Source organism: Pseudoliparis swirei, chromosome 9 (assembly GCF_029220125.1).
Source record: "Pseudoliparis swirei isolate HS2019 ecotype Mariana Trench chromosome 9, NWPU_hadal_v1, whole genome shotgun sequence".
NCBI classification, from domain to species: domain Eukaryota; kingdom Metazoa; phylum Chordata; class Actinopteri; order Perciformes; family Liparidae; genus Pseudoliparis; species Pseudoliparis swirei.
This window is the reverse complement of record NC_079396.1, coordinates 6,294,348-6,314,607: the sequence shown is the minus strand read 5'-3', so window position 1 is coordinate 6,314,607 and position 20,260 is coordinate 6,294,348. Positions and strand designations below refer to the sequence as shown.

Here is a 20,260-nt window from a genome sequence, read left to right as displayed (position 1 = left end):
GCAGTGTTTCGGGACAATTAAGCGAGCGAGTGTGCGCTTGAGAGTTTACAGCCAAGCACTTAACGACTTGTCGAGATGGACTCCACCGTCAGTAACCCCGTGAACTCTTCTTAAAAGTTTCGCCGTCCTCCGTGTCCGTGGGTCCGTGTCTCCCTCGGGGGTCCGTGTCTCCCTCCCAGGTTAACGGGAGTTGCCTAGTTTACAGTATTGGATTGCCGCCCCGGAGCGCAGAGAGACGCGATCGCTTCGGTCTCGTTCGCTCCGTCCCTCCCAGCCTGCCTGTGCTCTCACGCCCTCGCTGACCTCCGGGCCCAGGGGTGTCCCCTCCACATGCCCGAAGCAAACACAGTTTAACGGCAGTGTCGGGAGGACTCCAGCTGTAACATAGTCCGACTTAATATTTATTCAGCAGCAGCAGGTCTACCGACGGCTGTGGCTGGACAATATAATAATTCACAGTGCAACAGTGTTTTCATTCTCCAGCATGCACTTGGCATGAGCTGCACCGACCGGTCAACATTGGCAGAGTCAAGGAGCGCGTCCTCTTCATCTATACCTTCAAACGGCACACATTTCCTTTGGAAACAACTTTAAGAAGCTGTTCTTGTTTGAGTGGGATGGTGCTCATTTTACTCGTTTAATTTGCTTAATATTTTATTCTTCACTTTTCTGTCAGTATCTATTGTTTTCTCCTCATTCGTTTCAGAGGCTTATTTTGTGTTATGTACTTTCATTATGTTTATTCTTTATTATTGACCAATTAGATTATTTCTGTTGTCATTTATTTTTGGGCCGTTTTTTAAAACATTGTTATTCATCCTTCTAAGTTATTATTGTAATTTTTCAAGTGGTGCAAGAAGCAACAATAACGGCAGCCAAAAACCCTCTTATTCAGCTTGAAGTAGATTTAAAAAAACATAACAATTTTACCCACTTGAATTATGATTTTCCACGCTGAAAGAAAAGCAAAAGGAAGGCGAGTTCCAAGACATCACCACTCTCAACCAGGACAGCTAACATATGCAGCTGATTATTTATGGACCCCCGTGGGCGTGTGCCTGCCAACATCTACACCACAGCACTGCAACACGCTGAAATCTTGCTTTAAGGTTAACAAGTCAGAGCAAATCCCGAATATCTATAGACCCCCACACAGAGCGTGCAACAGGCCTTCAAGTCCTCGTGCCTGAGATGAACGCGTGCGGCCAGAGAGCGTGGCTGCAGGGCCGGGCTTAAGATGTGGCGTTAACGAGAGCGACGAGAGATTGTGTTCAGAATCGTAATGTGTGTTGAGTCATCTGTGCAAGGCTCCATATGCTGCTGCATCGTGAAGCCATTCAAGTGTGGGTTTAGGAGAGTTAATGGGATGAGGGAACTACTTTCAGGTGTTAATGTGTGTTTACATAGTGTGTGTGTGTGTGTGTGTGTGTGTGTGTGAGAGAGAGTATCAGTTCCTATGTTTGTAGGCCATTATGGGTTTATTACCCTGGACCAAAGGTGAACTCCAGTCTCCTCCCAGTAGTTTTATGGCTAAGCTGTGTCAGGTTCACTCTACCTGTCCCGCTTGAAATCTTGCCTTGTCGGCTTAATAATGCGTTGTCATCACCAGCCATGAACACTTGAGAGAAGATCATTCTCCGAAAGAAATGATCTGCACTAGAAACACACGAGACTGCCTTATATAAATGACGCCTATAATGATCATCTTCGGGTGTTTTTTGTACCTGGAGTATCAAGAGCTTGTTGATATCTGTAGTTTTCACGGTATTGACATATTGATATTGACCAGCTGATTTTGGCAGTTGAGCTTCAGTGGGGCGGAGCTTAAACCTTCCTCATTCGGCTGGAGGCCCAGGCCATATTGCTGGGTGGCAACGGAGCACCAGAACCGGGGCTCGTAATATGAGAGGTTCCCTACACTTGGAACCTGGTGCTCGGAAAAATACTACCGCTTTTTTCCAAAGGGTTGCCAAAAGCCAAACAAAATGAAAAGTTAAGCTTTTAGCTTTTGAAGTCATACTAAAGTCACATATACCTGTGGTTGGTCCAGTTGCTTTTGGACCACAAAGCCGTCCTCCACGCCATTAGCCTGCAACAACACCATTGTGGTACTTTATTACTCCCGGTAGGAACATTTTCTTTTCACCAGCCCACGGGGAGGTCAGAGGTCAGGTTCAGCTGCAGAGCAGCGGCAGCAGCGGCGGCCCTGGAGCTTTCAGTGATTCAGCTCGGTAATCAAAGACTCTTCTGCAGAGTTGATGGTTGCCAGCATCCGGGCCTCCGGGGCTGGCTCATCGAGAAGTAGGGCTAACCGTCATCTACATGCATCCATCAGTTCCTCTTTAGTTCCGTCAAATAAAAGCCCCACAGGATGAGAGGAGCACGTGCGCTCTGGTTAATCCTCTCCCCCCCTGTGCAGCCGCGCTGGAATGCTGTCAGTTCATAGACGTGATAATGAGAACCAGACTCTGCAACCCCGCCTCTCTTCGTCAGTGACCGTGACCTTATGCCAGATATTTAGAACCAGATTTGATTAGCAAAGGAATAAGAGTAGAAGTTTCTTCAATGTTCTCATGTCTCCCGGCCCCCTGTGTAAAGACTAGTTAGGCTCCGGACCCCCATTTGAGAAGATTTCATCCCAGGGACCTCATAAGGAAAAGTGGTCTGGTGTGGATTTAGTGTCAAACGAGACTGAAGCAAATTATGTATCCGTCCAAACTGGGAAGATCTGGGGGTGACATGTGAAGAGAAAAGACGTCATACATTTCTCTAAATGGAAACGTTTAAAGAGAATTAAATTATGTTGTATTTCTCCTGTTACAGAGATCTTGGATTCAACCCCCCTTATAGAGACCACTTTGACATTCACTTCATTGGAATATATTACGACAGGAAGTGAGAGCAGGTTATGTTCTCTCTGGTCATAAAGCAGCAGAGACATGTTTTTAGCATTCATTCAAGAGAGGCAACGGTTGTTGTTTTTTAGTTGGCTGGTTAAAGCAATGCGACCAAACCCTGTGAAGAGCTTTCCTCGGCTCTCAATAGTACCGTGAAAAAGCCCTGGGAGAGCATTTTGTAAATATTAGTGCTATCACTAATGAAAAAAACATATTCATACCGGTGCTGCAATCTAATCAAAAATGTCACAGTGGGATCATTTCCTGTGAAGAGCTCCTCAGTCAGCTGTGCTTCCTCGCAGCATTAACTAACTGCTGTTAAAAGCCGTTCAGTCGCGCAAGTATTGTAGGGTTAACCGACGCCCGCTCACTAAATGTCAGTATTGATACTCGAGAAAAATAAAAGCTGCCGCTGATATTCAGCATGTGAATGTGACCGCTTTCGCAGTGAAGATTTCCTCCCGAATGCCTCCATAACCGCATTGTCTGCGGAGCGCTGATTACCAAAACACTCCACTAACAAGCGGCATAATTACTGCTTTAGTGGATTAATGGATGAACAACAATTTTAAATTGTTTCAGTCGTTTATTAAGGGGGAGAGCGACAAGCCTGTGCTGCTCTTCTCCGTTTTGCTGAATGCAAATTGATTCTTTTTTTGTGGGTTTTTGGACCGCTCTGTGTGCAAACAAAGCGTTTTCTTGAAGACGCATTCATTTTGAACAAAGGCACCGTCGGAGCAGAGCGCTTCTACGGCTCCGGCCCGCGTGGACACGTGTGAGGAGAAAGGAGGGTTGGGTTTAACAAGACGAGAGGAGGAGCGCGAGCTCTTCCTCTATCTGATCCCAACGGCTGCGTGCACTTTAATAAGCACTTTCCTTTATATTAAAGATGCAAATGTAGCCTTTACAGGAAGGTGTGTGTGTCTGTGTGTGTGTGTGTGTGTGTGTGCCACTTTATCAGGGTCCTCTGTTCATTAGCCCAGTGTAATTGTGTTAGCAGTGTTGCAGGCAGGGCGGGAAGAACATATCTGTGTGTAAAGGTCACATCAGAGGAGAGATGACATACGGAGAAATGACACACACACACACACACACACACACCTAACACACATCTACAGCAGCACGCACCGCCCCACTCTCGGATGAAGGCAGCTTTGGCTGAGAGTTTGGAATGCGTCCTTCTCGCCCTAAGGTATGCATATGTCTTCATAATCGCCCGTGTGTGTGTGTGTGTGTGTAGGTGTAGGTCTGCGTAGGTGTGCGACTGGCGGATTCAAGTGGCAGTGTTTAATCAACTGTGATATTCCTCCTTCGAGTGCTTGGCATCTGCAATGTAGGCAGCAGGAAGAGCAGTTGCGTTATCTCCTGTGTGGTGTGTGTGTGTGTGTGTGTCAAAAAGTCCGACAAGCCAACATAATCCAGCAGTCAACACCTACAGGATTTGAAGAGAGGATTAGAAGCATAAATAGCACCATGAGCGAGAGTGAGGGTAAACAGACGCATACAACTGCCTGCAAATTACCAGTTGTGAGATGCACGTAACATGAAAAAAAATAAAAAGAAGAAGATTCTGGCCTATAAGGAAGTATTTGTATGACGAATGGGTCAAGCACACGCCGGACTTGTGTCCAGGAGACCTCTTGGTCCCATGTGGAACCAATAGGGAAGTTTAGGTCAGTTATTCAAATGGAATGTCAGCCAAGTTGACGTTAACCCCATTGGCCTATACCATGAAACCTCCTTTGAAGAAGACACCATGCCCGTAACGATAGGGGGAGAGGGGAGGGGGGGAGGGGGGGGACTGAAGCTACAGGGGTTTGTAGACTCACAGTTTCAGGCTTAGTGCCACTGACTCAGCTGCTGCAGGAGTTTATCTAAAAACAAAAAAGCAACGAGATGTCGGCTGTTGTAGTTTAAGCGACGCACATCTCCATCACCAGCTACGGTGACCTGCTGAAGACGGAGTCGTTTTTTATCCAAGAATCAAACGAAATAACCCACTGCCTCCAAGACGAGGACACCGGAAGTGCGAAACTCATTTCCGGGTTTTGGGACTCATTTCTGCTGTATTTTAATTCATGGGGTCCATCAGGACAGATCCACACAATACAAATGTCCTCTTCAGTCTGCAGCAAGTGCATCTGCCCACTTACTTTCAATTGTACCAAGCAGTGTGATTTTCTTTATTATTTCTCGTATTTATTATACCTATAAAGGCCCTTCAAGTGATGGTTGGTGACCTGCCAGAGTGGCTGGAGTAGACCATTACCCACATTTGCCAGTAATTGGCTTATGGCCACTGTTAATCTTTTTCTCTGTTGTGGTTACACTTAAGAGCCGAATTTAGCCGAATTTCACGGCTTTAACTGTGATCATCTGCAGCCCCCGCAGTTATTTTAGCATCTTATTACTACCCCTTTAAATGATTGAAGTGCACAGGCTGTGTTCAGAGCTGCGCTGACAGCAGAGTGGACCTGCTGGCTCAGTTCTACCAAACATTATGACGTCAAGACACAGATGTCAGGTAAATAACTGTTTGCAAACACAGGTCAGGCTCATCCTAATTTACTAACATAGATAGGGTCGTACATTATCAACTATAATCTGTAGTACGGTAAACTGTCCTTATAGGTGCTTACAACTACATTATAGTATAATTATAGTATAGTTGAACTCCAACCATAATACAGATTTCACCGTAATCATCTGCAGCCTCCGCAGTTATTTCAACCTCTTATTAACTCTTGAAATGATTGAAGTGCGCAAACACATTTATGTGTAATATAGCATTGTATAGTATTTGTCAGCAATTATAACTCTTACTATGAAGATATATTTCATATTCTTACAACAGTGTTTTTGACCATCGTTCTCTGTTGATATAGCAGCTTCTATTTATGTTCAAACAGGCTATAATATATATATATATATATATATATATATATATATATACACTACCGTTCAAAAGTTTGGGGTCATCCAGACAATTTCGTGTCTTCCATGAAAACTCACTTTTATTTATCAAATGAATTGAAAATTGAATATAAAATATAGTCAAGACATTGACAAGGTTAGAAATAATGATTAATATTTGAAGTATTAATTTTGTTCTTCAAACTTCAAGCTCAAAGGAAGGCCAGTTGTATGGCTTACATCACCAGCATAACTGTTTTCAGCTGTGCTAACATAATTACACAAGGGTTTTCTAATCAGATATTAGTCTTCTAAGGCGATTATCAAACACAATGTACCATTAGAACACTGGAGTGATCGTTGATGGAAATGGGCCTCTATACACCTCTGGAGATATTTCATTAGAAACCAGACGTTTCCACCTAGAATAGTCATTTACCACATTAACAATGTATAGTGTGTATTTTTTATTAATGTTATCTTTATTGAAAAAACAGTGCTTTTCTTTGAAAAATAAAGACATTTCTAAGTGACCCCAAACTTTTGAACGGTAGTGTATATATATGTATATATATATATATGTGTGTATATATATATATATATATATATATTAGGGCTGTCAGCGTTAACGCGTTAATCTATGAGATAATTTGGCCGCGATTAATGCACTAAAATATTTTAACGCAATTAACGCAACTTTGTTTACTTCCGGTGTTCGTTGAAGTTCTTGCACTCCTCTGAGTGTCAAACCGCGGCAGTGCGGTTTGACACTCAGAGGATGAATCAGTCGGGGTTCCTCCTGCGCTACTTCCTCCTGTCTCCTCCTCTGATCCACAGAGAGACAGAGGGGCGACGTGTCGGGTGACGCGGCTCGGAAAGAACTCGTCACACGAAACCTTCACCGTGATTTGTCAATCTGTTTGTCTGTCAACATTTTGCGAAAAAAACAACCAATGAACACTCAGTAAATCACAAAGGACCTCCCACCTCACAGGTGAGGCTCATTAGCAACCTGTCAGTCATAAGCCAGAGAACACGGCGCGAGGATAACTGTGCCTCTAGAGCTGAGATTGTTCTGGAATGTTTGCTGTATAACACATGGGTATGTGTCATATTGCCTTTAAAAGGTGAATTTAAATTTTTTTGTAACATGGAGAAAATGAGCCCAGCCTCCAGAGGGTTAACGTATTTGAATGTCAGTCAGTTTACCAAGGCCACTGGTTCTGCTGTTGTTCAATGTTAAAGATGACAGGACCAATGGGGTCTCTAATGCACTTTTTTTTTTACTAATCTGGATGTTTCACTGAAGAAACAATTTATCATACACAATATTAAATACCTCGCTGGCACTTTATAGGTAGGAGCCTCTTTGAAAACACAGCTCTGTGTGAAGTTTTGTCTTTTAAAAAGAAGAAGAAAAAAACCCTTTTAATCGTGATTAATGAATTAAAAAATGTGCGATTAATTAATTAATTAGTTTTAATCGATTGACAGCCATAATATATATATATATATATATTAGGGCTGTCAGCGTTAACGCATTAATCTATGCGATTAATTTGGCCGCGATTAACGCACTAAAATATTTCAATGCAATTAACGCAACTTTGTTTACTTCCGGTGTGCGGTGACGTTTTTGCACTCCTGTGAGTGTCAAACCGCGGCAGTCCGCCTCCTTCCTCCCGTCTGCTCCTCGATATTCACAGAGAAACAGAGGGCGACGTGTCGGTGACGCGGGGCGGAAGGTGCAGGTGACTTTTGTTGTTGTTGCTCCGCCCCGATGCGCGCGCAGACACGCCGGCATGGAGCTCTGCGGCGCGCGAGACGGAGAGCCGAGAAGAGTGAACGACACGTCGAGACAGAATGACATGCTGGTGTAGAGACGATCAACAACAGACGTTTAGTTTAATAAAAGAACAAAGACGTCTTGATGAAAATAACCGTACATTACTTCTGCTGTAATCTGGTGCTATAGAGAAAATTACAGGGGGGCGGGGCCTCACCCTGATAAAATGGTGGGGGAAACACTGGGATGTGTCATATGCAAAAGCCTTTAAAAGGTGAATTTACATTTTTTTGTAAAATCGAGAAAATGAGCCCAGACTCCAGAGGGTTAACATTTCATATTTGTCAGTTTACCAAGGCCACTGTGTTAACGCGACACTAGAGACAAAATGACACGCTGCTGGTTAGAGACGACCAACAACAGACGGATTGGAAGCTCATTCTGCGCATGCGTTAAATGCGGTAAAAAAAATTAACTCATTAATCCTGAAATTTAATCATAACGCGTTAACGCGTTATTTTTCACAGCACTAATATATATATATGTATATATAATATACATATATATATATATATATGTGTATATATATATATATATATAGTACATCTGCTTACAACTACATTGTTGTGTGTCATAAACCCGGCACCGCTTGGTCCCACGCAGAACTGTTTGTGTCCCCGCCCTCCATGATGGCGCCTGGACATTAGTGCAAACACCTCAAGTTCATAGGTGGCGTTACCACACCGGCGTGACAATAAGACCGGTTTCCACTACGGCCAGAGTATACACAGTCCTTCAACCAAGATGGAAGATGACGATCCCTCAGAACATGTCAGTGTTTCTCCACAATTTTAAAAGTTAATTAATTCAAAATGTTTACGCATGACATACACACAAACACTCTCATTCCAATGCAGCAATTTTGTACCAACCTGGAATGAATGGGCTCTTCTTTTTTTTCTGTGTTATATTATCTTCCTCTCCAGCTCTGCATCCTTTACTGCTCTCTCTCCCTCTCATTTTTTTGTAAACTGCAAAATTGCACTTCTGCGGATGTGAGCCAGGTTCGATTATCTACGCCAAATTCCCTGATAAAGAACTGTGTTTCGAGGCCTTTTCAAGCACTTAAAGCCCCTCTAAATGCATTTAGCTGCAGGGTCCCCTCTTTGGAGACTACACACACACACGCAAACAGACACACACACAAGCACACAATAGCACACACACTCCATTGGAGTGAGTTCAACACCCATTATGAGAATTATACAGCTGCAGAATAATTTCTCTTTTATTTTAGGCTGGCATCAGTCTGAAGTCTCTGCCTCTCTCACAATCCTTCCAGCTCTCAGCATCTGTTGACAGTCTTTCACCCCTGTTGGACAATTACTGTATGTCTATTTGCATAAATGAGACTGTCCTCTTGTTCAGACGGCTTCAATGGTTAAACAGAGTCCGTTGAGGAGCGAATACTAGAAGCATACTGTGGGAAAACACACATCAGGTACCAGTTGGCAGTACCAGTGTTTGTGGCAACAAAGAGGTGAAGGCACTCTCATTATAACGTCAACGGACTGAAGTTGCCATTGACATTTCTGCAGATGAAGAATCCAAATCAAACCAATCGGCTTTCCAACAGCTTTTCAACAACTCTGATACAGTGTGAATTGTATTTCGTTGTGCTGGAGTAGATCGGAGAGGTTCTAGCCTCTCCTGGCGTATGACATGATAGAGAGACGGAGGTACAAAAACAATAGTATGAGAATGATACAAATATATACTGTTTCTTTTGCATGCCTATTTTCGGTACAGATTCAATTCCATAAAAATAAGTTATTAAAAAGCGAAGATTAAAGATTAAAGCCACCTACGGTCTTCTAATAGGTGTTTGGAGTGAGAGGCATGGCTCACTTCTCCCACTTAATTGGGAAAACTCTCACTACACGGCTGCAATTATTGGCCGCCCTCTCCACCCTACACGAGTAAAATGAATAGCAAGTGCTGCCCCGTAATGGGAGTGCCTGGTCCAGCGAGAACGGCGATTCCACACACAGGGGAGGCAGATTGAAATAAATGAAAATTACCGAGGGGAAAATGGAAGAAAGCCTCATGAGATTCGTCCGTTACGGGGCGCAGAAACAAGCGTATCTGCAGATAACGTTTTACATTATCTGAGAAATCCACAAATCCCTTCACTCTGGAGAGCTTGGGGGGGGGGGGGGATTGGGGTGGGGGGGGGCTCAGCCACTTGGCTCCGTTTAGCACAGATTTGCACCGCGCCGCCTGAATGAGCGATGGATGTCGGAAAAGCTTGTGCGTGTTAATGTATCTGTTTGTATTTCCGCGTGGGCGTCTCCACGCATTTGGACGTGGGCCCGGGTTGGGTGTGTGTCCACGGTTGTTTGTTGAACAAATATATGCACGCCTATATTTGCACGTTCCTACATACATGTAATGTATGTATGTATGCGTCTGTTTCCCCACATGTGTGTGTGTATGTGTGTTTTGAATAGTCCGAACGAATGAAGCGGAGTCTTTGTGTAGTCTGCCTCCTCCTGCTGAAGCCTATTATTATTATTGGGAGAAAAAAAGGTGTGTGTGTGTGTGTGTGTGTGTGTGTGCAGCTGTCTCTGTGTTGGTTGAGGAGTGCGACTGTAAATGAACCACTGTGTCGACACACACACACACACACACACACACAGATTCCAAGCCAATTCCCTTCATTCCTTCATCCTTACACAGATTTTATTTAATTCGATTCACACGCAACTAGAGGCGAGGGGTCCAATTAATTTAGACGGTGTGGTATATTGTCATCGGTGTCGTCCAATTATTTTAGCATAAAAGATAAAACACCACGAAATGCAATTAAAAGACATCATCCGGTGCCAGTTGAAACCTGGCATGGGTTTAAAATGAGCGAGTCACCTCACAAATGGAAGGAATTACAATGTTGGTGCTTTAGTATGCGGTCCAAACAGGGCAAGCAAGGACTTTATCATTCAAATCATCGGCGCAGAGTGGTCTGGAGCGGCCGTTGCTATGGCGGGCTAACTATGGCGAGCTATCTTAACCAAGTTTAGTCATGGACTTACTGAGTTGAGTTTTTGCACTGCGAGTGACAACTGGGTTTGGGGTCATTGACTCTACCAGTGTAGCAATAAAGCATTGTGGAATAAGCAAGCTAGCAGGCTACCTAGCTGACAGCTGTCTAGTTAACTTGCATGCTAAAATAAATTGAACGTCCACTGGCCTTCTTTGACCCACTTGCTATCTACCAGGTCAGCGCGTGCATGCATTCAAAGTTCTCGAACATAAACAGCATCCGAGGAGACGGGCGTCCGCTGAACAGCGTTCTCGGGAACACTCGTTAACGTACGTTTGAAGTGAGCTAACGTCGTCCAACTTGGCAAAGGGTTTGGGCTCATTCCGAAGTGTTCCCCTTGTCAGAGTTGATTTTGACTTTGTAAACTACATGAAATCTCCAACAGTATCAGGAAAGTATCAGGAAAATTGCACAAGTGTCAAAAGTTAAACAGGTCTGGTGTTAATTGGTACCAAGCGGCCTGTTTAACACATGCATAGCGATAAATGCTCGATTCCAAGTCGTTCTTCAAACCGGATATTTCTGGCAGTTGGTATATTCTCTGTGTCTTTTTTTTTTCCTTTTCAATTTCAAGTTCCTCCCTCATCCTCCTTGTCTTGTCTGACCTTCGTCTATCTGTTAAAATGCCAGGCGAGGAGGCTGTGAGCCGACTACTGTCTGCAGTATTAGCGCTTGTCAATATCACGCCTTTTGGAAAATGAATTTGGAATAGAAATCTCCTCACGTTCAAGTGTGTGTCCGCTTCTGTCCGGTTCTCATATCCTCCTCCTCCACTGTCCCCAACCGACCCGCTCCGTGACTTTAACTTTGCCACCATCTATTGCGCCACGCCTGGACTTAAAACGAGAATTGATCGGATCGAATTCTGCATGCACACTTTCGGAAGTCTGTTTTTTTTTGCTCTTTCAAAATCTAAGTCTGTTTTGCAAATGCTTTGACAAAGTATTTATAATCCAGTTCTGTCTACATCTGTGTTTACCTTACCGGCAGTTTTCCTCTGCTCTGCCTTTGTTGGTCCATTGCAGCACACCTGTAGATCACGAGAACAATGGGAAACGCAGGATTGTCTATTGTGTCTCACAAGATAACAAGGACCCACTCATAGAATAACAGCCGCATGGAGCCAATAGAGATCAAAAACTTGCTTTTGTTCTGCCGCTTTGTTAAATATATGAAACAACTGAGAGTTAGCCCCAAAATGAATTTCTCAATTGACTAAGACTTTTAGCACAAGAAGCAATTGGACACGATACTCTGCTTCTGCTCCGTACTCCGTGCCCCCTCCCAACCTCTGGTCATGTGTCGAGCTTATAAGGGCTCACATGATCAGCAGTGTGAGAGGCCCTCGCTGTTGGTTTGGACGCAGGCTTAGTCCTGGGAACCCAGCTCAAGGCTGAAGAAGAGCTCATTCATTTTGAAATCCGATGATTTCACCATGTGCATGGAGTTGTTAACTGACAGTACCTTTAACCTGCATTCTTTCTAATAGCCAGCAGGGGGCGACTCGTCTGGTTGCAGAAAGAAGTCCGATTGTATGGAAGTCAGAAACATAACTTTATGATCTCAATCTCTAGTTTAAAATCTTCAACATAGCATGATGTTTATTTAGTAAATGAAGGTCCAATTAGAGTCAACTAGACAATAGGGGAATGCTTTAAGGCACAGGTGTCAAACTCAAGGCCCGGGGGCCGAATCCGGCTCGCCACGTCATTTTATTTGGCCCCTGACGGCTTGAAAGACACACGATCACCTTTTCTTAAATAAATATATTTTTTAAATCCTATACTTTTATTTTGAACGTTTCTAATTAAACGGGTTCATGTTATAATATGAAAGAAATTTTCTTATGTACAATATTTCTACACTCAAATAAACAATAATTAAATGCAAAGAGTTATTTAACTATATGTTCAGGAGTAGTTTATACAGTTTCAGTTACACTGGCCCTTTAAGAGGCGGCCATGATGCTGAAGTGGCCCACGGTGAGAGTGAGTTTGACACCCCTGCTTTCGGGCGTGGCTACCTTGTGATTGACAGGTCCCTAACACAGTGTTGGCAGGTCTCGGAGTTTATTTTTTCATAAATAAAAGTTAATTGTAAAAAGGTTTGCTGATTTAAAAATGACTTAAGCATTCGGCTGAACTAAGCTCCTCCGTATTGTCACTACTGATTGCTACAAACCAATATGGCGACGGCTAAAAACCACGATGGTGATGGTCAAAAGGCTTTCTTGAGGCTTTAAAATTGCAGTCCACTTACCAGTAGGCGACGTCACAGCAAGTGTGTCCACTTCTTAGACCCAGTCTAATGTTACAGAGCCCAGGGAGTCATCAGTGGGTCGCATCATTGCTGCTGATTCTTTGTAGGAAAACCAAACTTCTAGCTTCACTTGCTTTTATCAACAATCTTCATGATCTTAAATGCAGGCAAAGGTACCAAGTGGCTCATTTCCAGCTCATGCCCCCTGTATTTGCTCTCTCCGCTGTCCTTTATCGCAAAGAAAATCTGCTAAGAAATTGCAAAGGGTATGAATGTAAACATTTATACTTTCCCTGTGGTGATATATGCTCTGTGTACACACAGTTTATGTGCTCGTGGGGTTGTCGTAAATAAGATTGAATAGATGCAAGAAGCACGCACACACGCACACAGGCATAGACTCGGGCACGGATGTGAGCTCCATGCTAAAGAAGCGGTGTGTATAAATTTGCCTAAGTGTTTGGCCAAGGTCTGCGGCTGTGTGTGCAATCGATGTGCCAACAGCAATAAATCAGCGCGGGACAGACCTGAACTCCTCTCCAGCTTCATCTGATGTGGCAGGTGGGAATCAGGCCCTGACCCCCCCCCCCCCCCCCCCCCACACACACACACACACATACACACTTCAGTGAAGCCCGGTAATTCAAGACACACTCAATTTGATGAGCACACAATTGTATCATGAATTATCTGACTATTTAAATTCGGATTGCGAGCATCAAAGCAGGACACAAGTCCTATGAGAGTATTCTGTCCCATCTTGTTTTTTTCTTGTGTCTTCAGTCATTTAAGAGAAAGAAGAAATTCTTCATCCAGAAGCAAAGAAACAAATGTATTTTGATCTAATTTAGACATAAAAGCAACACTTTTAAATCAGAAACTTGTTTTTCACTTTCTTTTTCCTCTCATCTATTTGTCCCAGTTTAGTCAAACAGCTCAGCTCCACTCGCTTCCAGCGCTGCATGGACACCGAGTTTTGACTTATTTATATAATCTGTAATGCATCAGAGAAGGTGAGAGGAGAGAATGCTGCAGGAACAGCCATCGCAACGTGTCGTTTATTGTCGCCAGTTGAATTTCCTCGTCTATTCATGTGCGCACATTCTTGTGTTGATCGGTTTAGTGCGCATGTGTGTGTGGGCAGGTCTGTTTAATGTCAATGTACTGGATGCGTTTGTTGCATGCTCACAATATGTGCAAGTGTATGTATGTGTGTGTGTGTGTGTGGGTCAAAGATGACAACACTAGATGTATTGTCCTGATGGGACAGGCAACAGCAACGTCATCCTGGCCACTGTAATCATGGCTGAACTGGAGTTGAAAGACACTATTGACAAGAAGTGAAGCGTCTGAGAGAGAGAGAGAGGAATGTAATGAAAGGGAGCAATGAGAAACAACCGAGACGAGAATAGCTTGCTGACCAAACTCCATAATGAAACAAGCCTTTGCCTTGTGCTCTTTATTTAGCCGAGCATAAGCCAATAAGCTAATGAAGAGAAAGTTGGGCAGTGTGTGGGGCCATTGTCGTTGGTTCAAAGCAAATGCAGATGATGATAGCCCATTTAAAAGTTTGTTGATTCAATCAGAGGATTGGCGGCTCGGGCTCCGCTAGTCCATGTCGATGGGCGAGACTCCAAACTCCAAATTGCTCTCGTAGGCTGAATGGGTATGTGGTGAGACAGTCGTGATGGGCAGGTGGGCACCTCGCAGGGCCGCCCCCACCATCAGTGTATTTGGGTGCGAATGGGTGAACGACGGGTCGTGTGAAAGTGCTTTGAGTGGTCGTAGGTCTAAAAAAAGTGACACGTCCAAGTCCATTTACTATGACCTTTAACATCCTGGAAGGCTTCCTCTCATGGTCGACCCCAGCGATGCGATGCGAGAACTGGATACCTTTGTCTCAAGACGGTGCCTGAAGATTACTTACCAGCATACGCCGACAATGCCTTTTCTCTTCAGGCTGCTTCCCCTTTGTGGGGCCCGGGGACGATCGGTCCGATGAGTGCCAGTTTGAGCAAGGTTTAAGGAAAAAGCTTCCGGTCAGAAGACAGGTCTTTTCTTTTTGTAATGGTGAGTTCCCCCACTGTGTCATCCGATCCACACTGGGTCGTCTTCGGTCAGCGTCTCTGCCCGTCTGTCAGTGGCAGCTGAGTGGACGCTTGCTTGCCTGCTTTTACCAGGCTGACCGACGGCACACAATTACTGAACAAAAATAGTTTTCATCTCGGCTTCCAGGGTTAGAAATCAATGATGTTTGAAGGCGTTAATTCATTGATTTTAACACTATGGGTAATCTGCCCATAGTGTCACTGATTGGGTGCCTCGATCAATCAACATAGATACAGTAAATGAGTCCAAAACCCATATATCGGTGCAATTTGTGTGCTGTCTGAGTGACGGACATAAAAAAAACCTCCTTCAGTGGGGATTGGCCGTGGAGGGATGATCCAACTCAGAGCCAGGATGTCCTTCTCTCAACCAAGTTCAAACTTTCAACAACACCCATCACACTGTGATGGTAATACTGACAACAATGGTGTCGATGATTGGCCACGTGGGGCCGGCCGTGTTGCTTTTGCCGTAGAACTCCCGAGGCTTTACCTGTCCCCCAGTGCATTCAGGGATAGGCCCCTGCATCTCGAGCGACTCTGAGTGCGGATATCGGAATTGGCTGGTTGGGAGGTTCATCTCCTATTCTTTACTTCCTCACTTTGTCTTCCTGTAGTTTTTATCTCTCCTGCCTTATATTGAACTGGTATGAAGCCAAATAGTTTCTCTCTCACTCTTCTCTTTATCATGTTGAACCAGTTCTCTCTCTCTGCCCCTTTTTTATTATTTTTTAGAAGCAGTGCGCTTGTTTTTATCTACTCTGTTGTAAATATCCTGTAGGAGTCTTCCTGCAGCCCTTGTAGTAATTTATGGATGTTTGCCTGCTTCCACGATGCTGCACATTAGTGTGTGATTGTTCTATGTAGGTCTTTACTTTGTGTGTTGGCTGCATATCCTATCTAGAATAATATTTTGGATGTTTTCTTAATCGTTGTAGTTCTATTTGTGTCTATTTGAAGTGTATTAAATGTATTCTTGTTTGCACATGAACAATTTGTCTGCTGGATCCTTTAATACCTCCAGACAATCAATACGCAGAGGAGCAATGATCGGCCCTGTCTTCTTTTAAAAGATGCACTCCACAGAGTGGTGTGAGCCAAGAGTCGAGAAGTCAATAAAACAAAGCCGATAGTGCTTTCATTAATTTTTGGGGGGGAGTTTGGCATCGAGGCCTCGGAGTCCGAATCTGTGGGCGAATATTCTGTGTCATGTCCTTTCCCTACAAACAAGTTAATCCTTTTTGTCAGACCTTTGGATGTGCAAAACACAAGTCCATGAATGTATTGATGTCGTTTTTTGCTAAGATTTTTCCTCGTTTCTCTTCAACAGGATTGGTGTCGGACGGGGCTGAGGATCAGAGGTTGAGGTTATAAAAACAACAGCGGAGGAAGGAGCAAGAAGAAGACAGAGGAAGCCGAACTGCTTGGAAACTCTTCTTTCGTATTATTATACCCTTAAAGGCACTGACTGACCCTGCAGAGGATTACGGACTCCGAAATACACGACCGACACCTGCTCGTTCCCGCCTCCCCTCACCGTCATGACCTCCCACCTCAACCCACCTCTTCTCATTCCCCCCATCCTCTTCTTCCTTCTCCTCTCCCTGTCCGCGCCCTCTACCTCCATCTCAATCTCCACGTCCACTCCTCCCTCCTCCCTCCTCTCCTTCCTCCCACCGGAAGGGGGCCTCACACATTTGGTGGTTCACAACAAAACCGGCGAGGTCTACCTGGGCGCCGTCAACTGGATCTACAAGCTGTCAAGCAACCTGACCAAGCTACGGAGCCACGTCACTGGCCCGGTCACAGACAACCCTCGCTGCTACCCTCCACCCGGTGTCCAGTCCTGCCCCCACGAGCTGGTGCAGACCTCTAATGTCAACAAGCTCCTGCTACTTGATGCTGCCCACAACCGCTTGATTGCCTGTGGGAGTACCTCCCAGGGAATTTGCCAGTTCCTACGTCTGGATGATTTGTTCAAGCTGGGCGAACCGCACCACCGTAAAGAGCATTATCTATCCAGCGTTGCCGAGGCGGGCACCATGTCGGGCGTCGTTATCTCTCCGGATCTTTTTGGCGGCGGCGGGAAGCTTTTTGTCGGCACCCCGATCGACGGTAAATCGGAGTACTTCCCAACACTATCCAGCCGCAAGTTGATGTCCAACGAGGAGAATGCTGAGATGTTCAGCTTCGTCTACCAGGATGAGTTTGTCTCCTCGCAGCTGAAGATTCCCTCCGACACGCTGTCGAAGTTCCCGGCGTTCGACATCTACTACATCTACGGCTTCAGCAGCGAGCAGTTTGTTTATTATCTCACCCTGCAGCTCGACACCCAGCTGACCTCGCCGGACGCGAGCAGCGAACAGTTCTTCACGTCTAAAATCGTGCGCCTTTGCGTCGACGATCCAAAGTTCTACTCCTACGTCGAGTTCCCCATCGGCTGCACCAAGGACGGAGTGGAGTACCGCTTGGTTCAGGATGCTTATTTGGCCCGGCCGGGGATCCGCTTGGCCCGTTCGCTCGGTATTCAAGAGCACGAGGAGGTTCTGTTTACTGTATTCGCACAGGGTCAGAAGAACAGAGCCAAGCCGCCCAAGGAGACGGCTCTGTGTCTGTTCACAATGAAACGGATAAAGGAGAAGATTAAAGAGAGGATTCAGTCGTGCTACAGAGGAGAGGGGAAACTCTCCCTGCCCTGGCTGCTCAACAAGGAGCTGGCCTGCATCAACTCGGTGAGTGTTTGAGGCAGCAGCTCCCAGAAGTGTGTTTGTGATCGTTGTCAGACATGAAGAAGATGTTGTTCCTGCTTGTTTTGGGTTGTGGTTGTGCGTGCATGTGTTGGTTTCTAATCGGAAAAAATCGAAATGGGCCAGTTCACATCCCTTCACTTCGAGAACAGTTTCTTGTTGGATTGGATAGATTGTCTTGCCCTCGCCAAAAGCATTTTAGTAGTTTCGGTTGTATGTTATTATTATATATTTCATATTTATAAAAAGAGAGTTACAGTCCAGCTCTAAAGCATTTACTCATGTGTCTGAGAACTTCAAGCTGCTTGTGCAAGTTTATCTGGTCAACCTGCAAGTGGAAAGTATTAATCTCGACACATTACTAACTGCAATTAAGTAATATTTCCCGTTCTGGTCGGGCCAAATCTACCAAAGTGTCAATTTCTACAGGAAATACGAGAGTGCGACTGGAATGAGTCCTAAAACCCATAAATAATTTAACATGTTTGCACTTCCTGATACCTCGTCTCCAAGTCAATGTTTCTTTTGAATGGGTCTGTGGTTAAAACAAAGTTATGAGATTTTATTCTACAACATAACACAATGTCAGTAAATACCTCAATCGGATATTGCAAAGCATTTGAGGCTCAATTAGTCTGCAACAACTCTTCAAACGCTACATCACCTTTAGCTTAGTGTTGGTGATGTGACGTGACAGTGGTGTAGTTCACTTATAGGTGAGTTAGTCCTGATGGGCCATCAGTGTATGAATGGGTGTAAGCGGGTGAATGAGGACCAGTAGTGTTCAGGTGCTTCACAAGGACAGGTCCATTTGCCACTTATTGCCTGACGTTAAGCTTTTAACGGGGCGATTGCATCTACGCCTCGAAACTTGTAAAAGTGTTGTTTCACTTGTGAAGATGATTATTATTATCGGGCCCACCTGCCATACAGTAGCCTACATTTTCTCCGGGGTTAGAAAACCTCCATCCCTCCGACTCGCCTGCACAATGTCTGACGTGATGTGAGTCCATGTGAACTGACCTGACGGGGAACGAAAAGAGCTCAACGCGTCCATCGTCAAAGGTGGGACTCTCTTACCACTGGCGGATGTGAAAACAAGAAGGAATGAACGTGAATCTATTCCATCATGATTGAATGTAATTTGGTCAAAATGGATCCACAGCTAAGTGAGACTCCTCAGCCCGAGGGCGAGGGCGGCTGTCTCCGAGGAATCATTCCGACTGTCCACAGGTTGTGGGTGGCTTGTCTTTCCCTTCTTTCAAAGATGAGCTGGCCTAAGGGTGCTTGAGATGCATTGTTTTTTGTGTGTGTGTGTATGTGTGCGCGTGCGTGTGCATGTGCGTGTGAGTGTGTGTTATCCACATGTCACACACACACACCGCCCTGTATCCTCATGAATAATTCACCTGGTCTCACCTTCTGTTATTCAGTCGGTGCTCCATAACAACCTGCCATAAATCTCTGGTCTACACACACACTCTCTCTCTCTCTCTGTCTCTCTCTCTCTCTCGGCTGTGCCTCCTTCTATATTTTGCTAACCCCATTCTCCCTCTCCTCCTCCTTTTATCTGCCTTTCACTTGCTTCTCCTCTGTGTCCCTCAACTCCTCTCCCTGACCTCTTCCTTACCTTTTATTTTTTAACCTTTAACCTCCTTCATCTATACATTCTTGCTCCTTTTGCCCCTCTTCGGCTTCTTCCATCTCTCTCTCTCTCTCTCTTTCTCGAACCTTCGCTGCTGCACCATCTCTCTCTGCCCTCTCCTTGACTTCCCACTGAGTGATGAGGTGCAGAGTGACTTAGTGTGTAAAGCCAGTGCCGGGATGTGATCTGAAAATAAAATGTGGTGGGGAACAGACGATGCTAGTAAGAATGTGGAGGGGATGAAAAAATAAACGTGATTCGTCGGTTTTGTGGGCAGGAAGGGGGGCAGAAAGGGGGGGAAGGAGGGGGGGGGATGCGCAATAGAGTGCAGAGCTGAAGAAGAAAGAGAAAGGAGAAGGGTGTGATGTGAGGAAGGCTCACTGGGAGGAGAGCAGAGAGGAACGAAACAAAGCACCGCTGTGCCTCAGCGCAGCCGCTGAGTTGATGGCTTGTTGATAGGTGTTGACAGACTTAAAGTATTTAGAACAACACAGACAAATGTGGCCTCTTTGAGTCCAAGTTTGAACGAGTCTTTTCTCTTTATTCTCAGTTTTCCAACCCGTTTTGTCATGACAACGCAATGTGTCCAATGCCACTGGTCCAATTATGGCAAGACCTGGTGGGAGTTAGAATGAGTCAGCAAGTTAATTTTTTGTGCTTGGACTGGTCGTACGGCAGCTGTAGGGATCAAACGTGTGTCTATTCCATTAACCCTGTCAACCCCAAGCAGTTCCAGGGCGTTTTTTTACTTCTTTATATATAAATATAAGTCCTGCACCTTGACTAAAACAGCACAATCACG

At 44.9% G+C, this 20,260-nt stretch overlaps 1 protein-coding gene across 4 annotated transcripts in view; it reads left to right on the top strand.

Moving 5' to 3' along the window:
- Positions 1-20,260, top strand: part of plxna1a (plexin A1a) — a 257,240-nt gene that overhangs the window by 17,298 nt on the left and 219,682 nt on the right. For all 4 annotated transcript variants that reach the window (XM_056423991.1, XM_056423990.1, XM_056423992.1 and 1 more), the window contains exon 2: positions 16,397-17,798. In XM_056423991.1, the coding sequence (XP_056279966.1) occupies positions 16,608-17,798 (1,191 nt within the window). In that variant the 5' untranslated portion in view covers positions 16,397-16,607. The remainder of the gene's footprint in view (positions 1-16,396; positions 17,799-20,260) is intronic.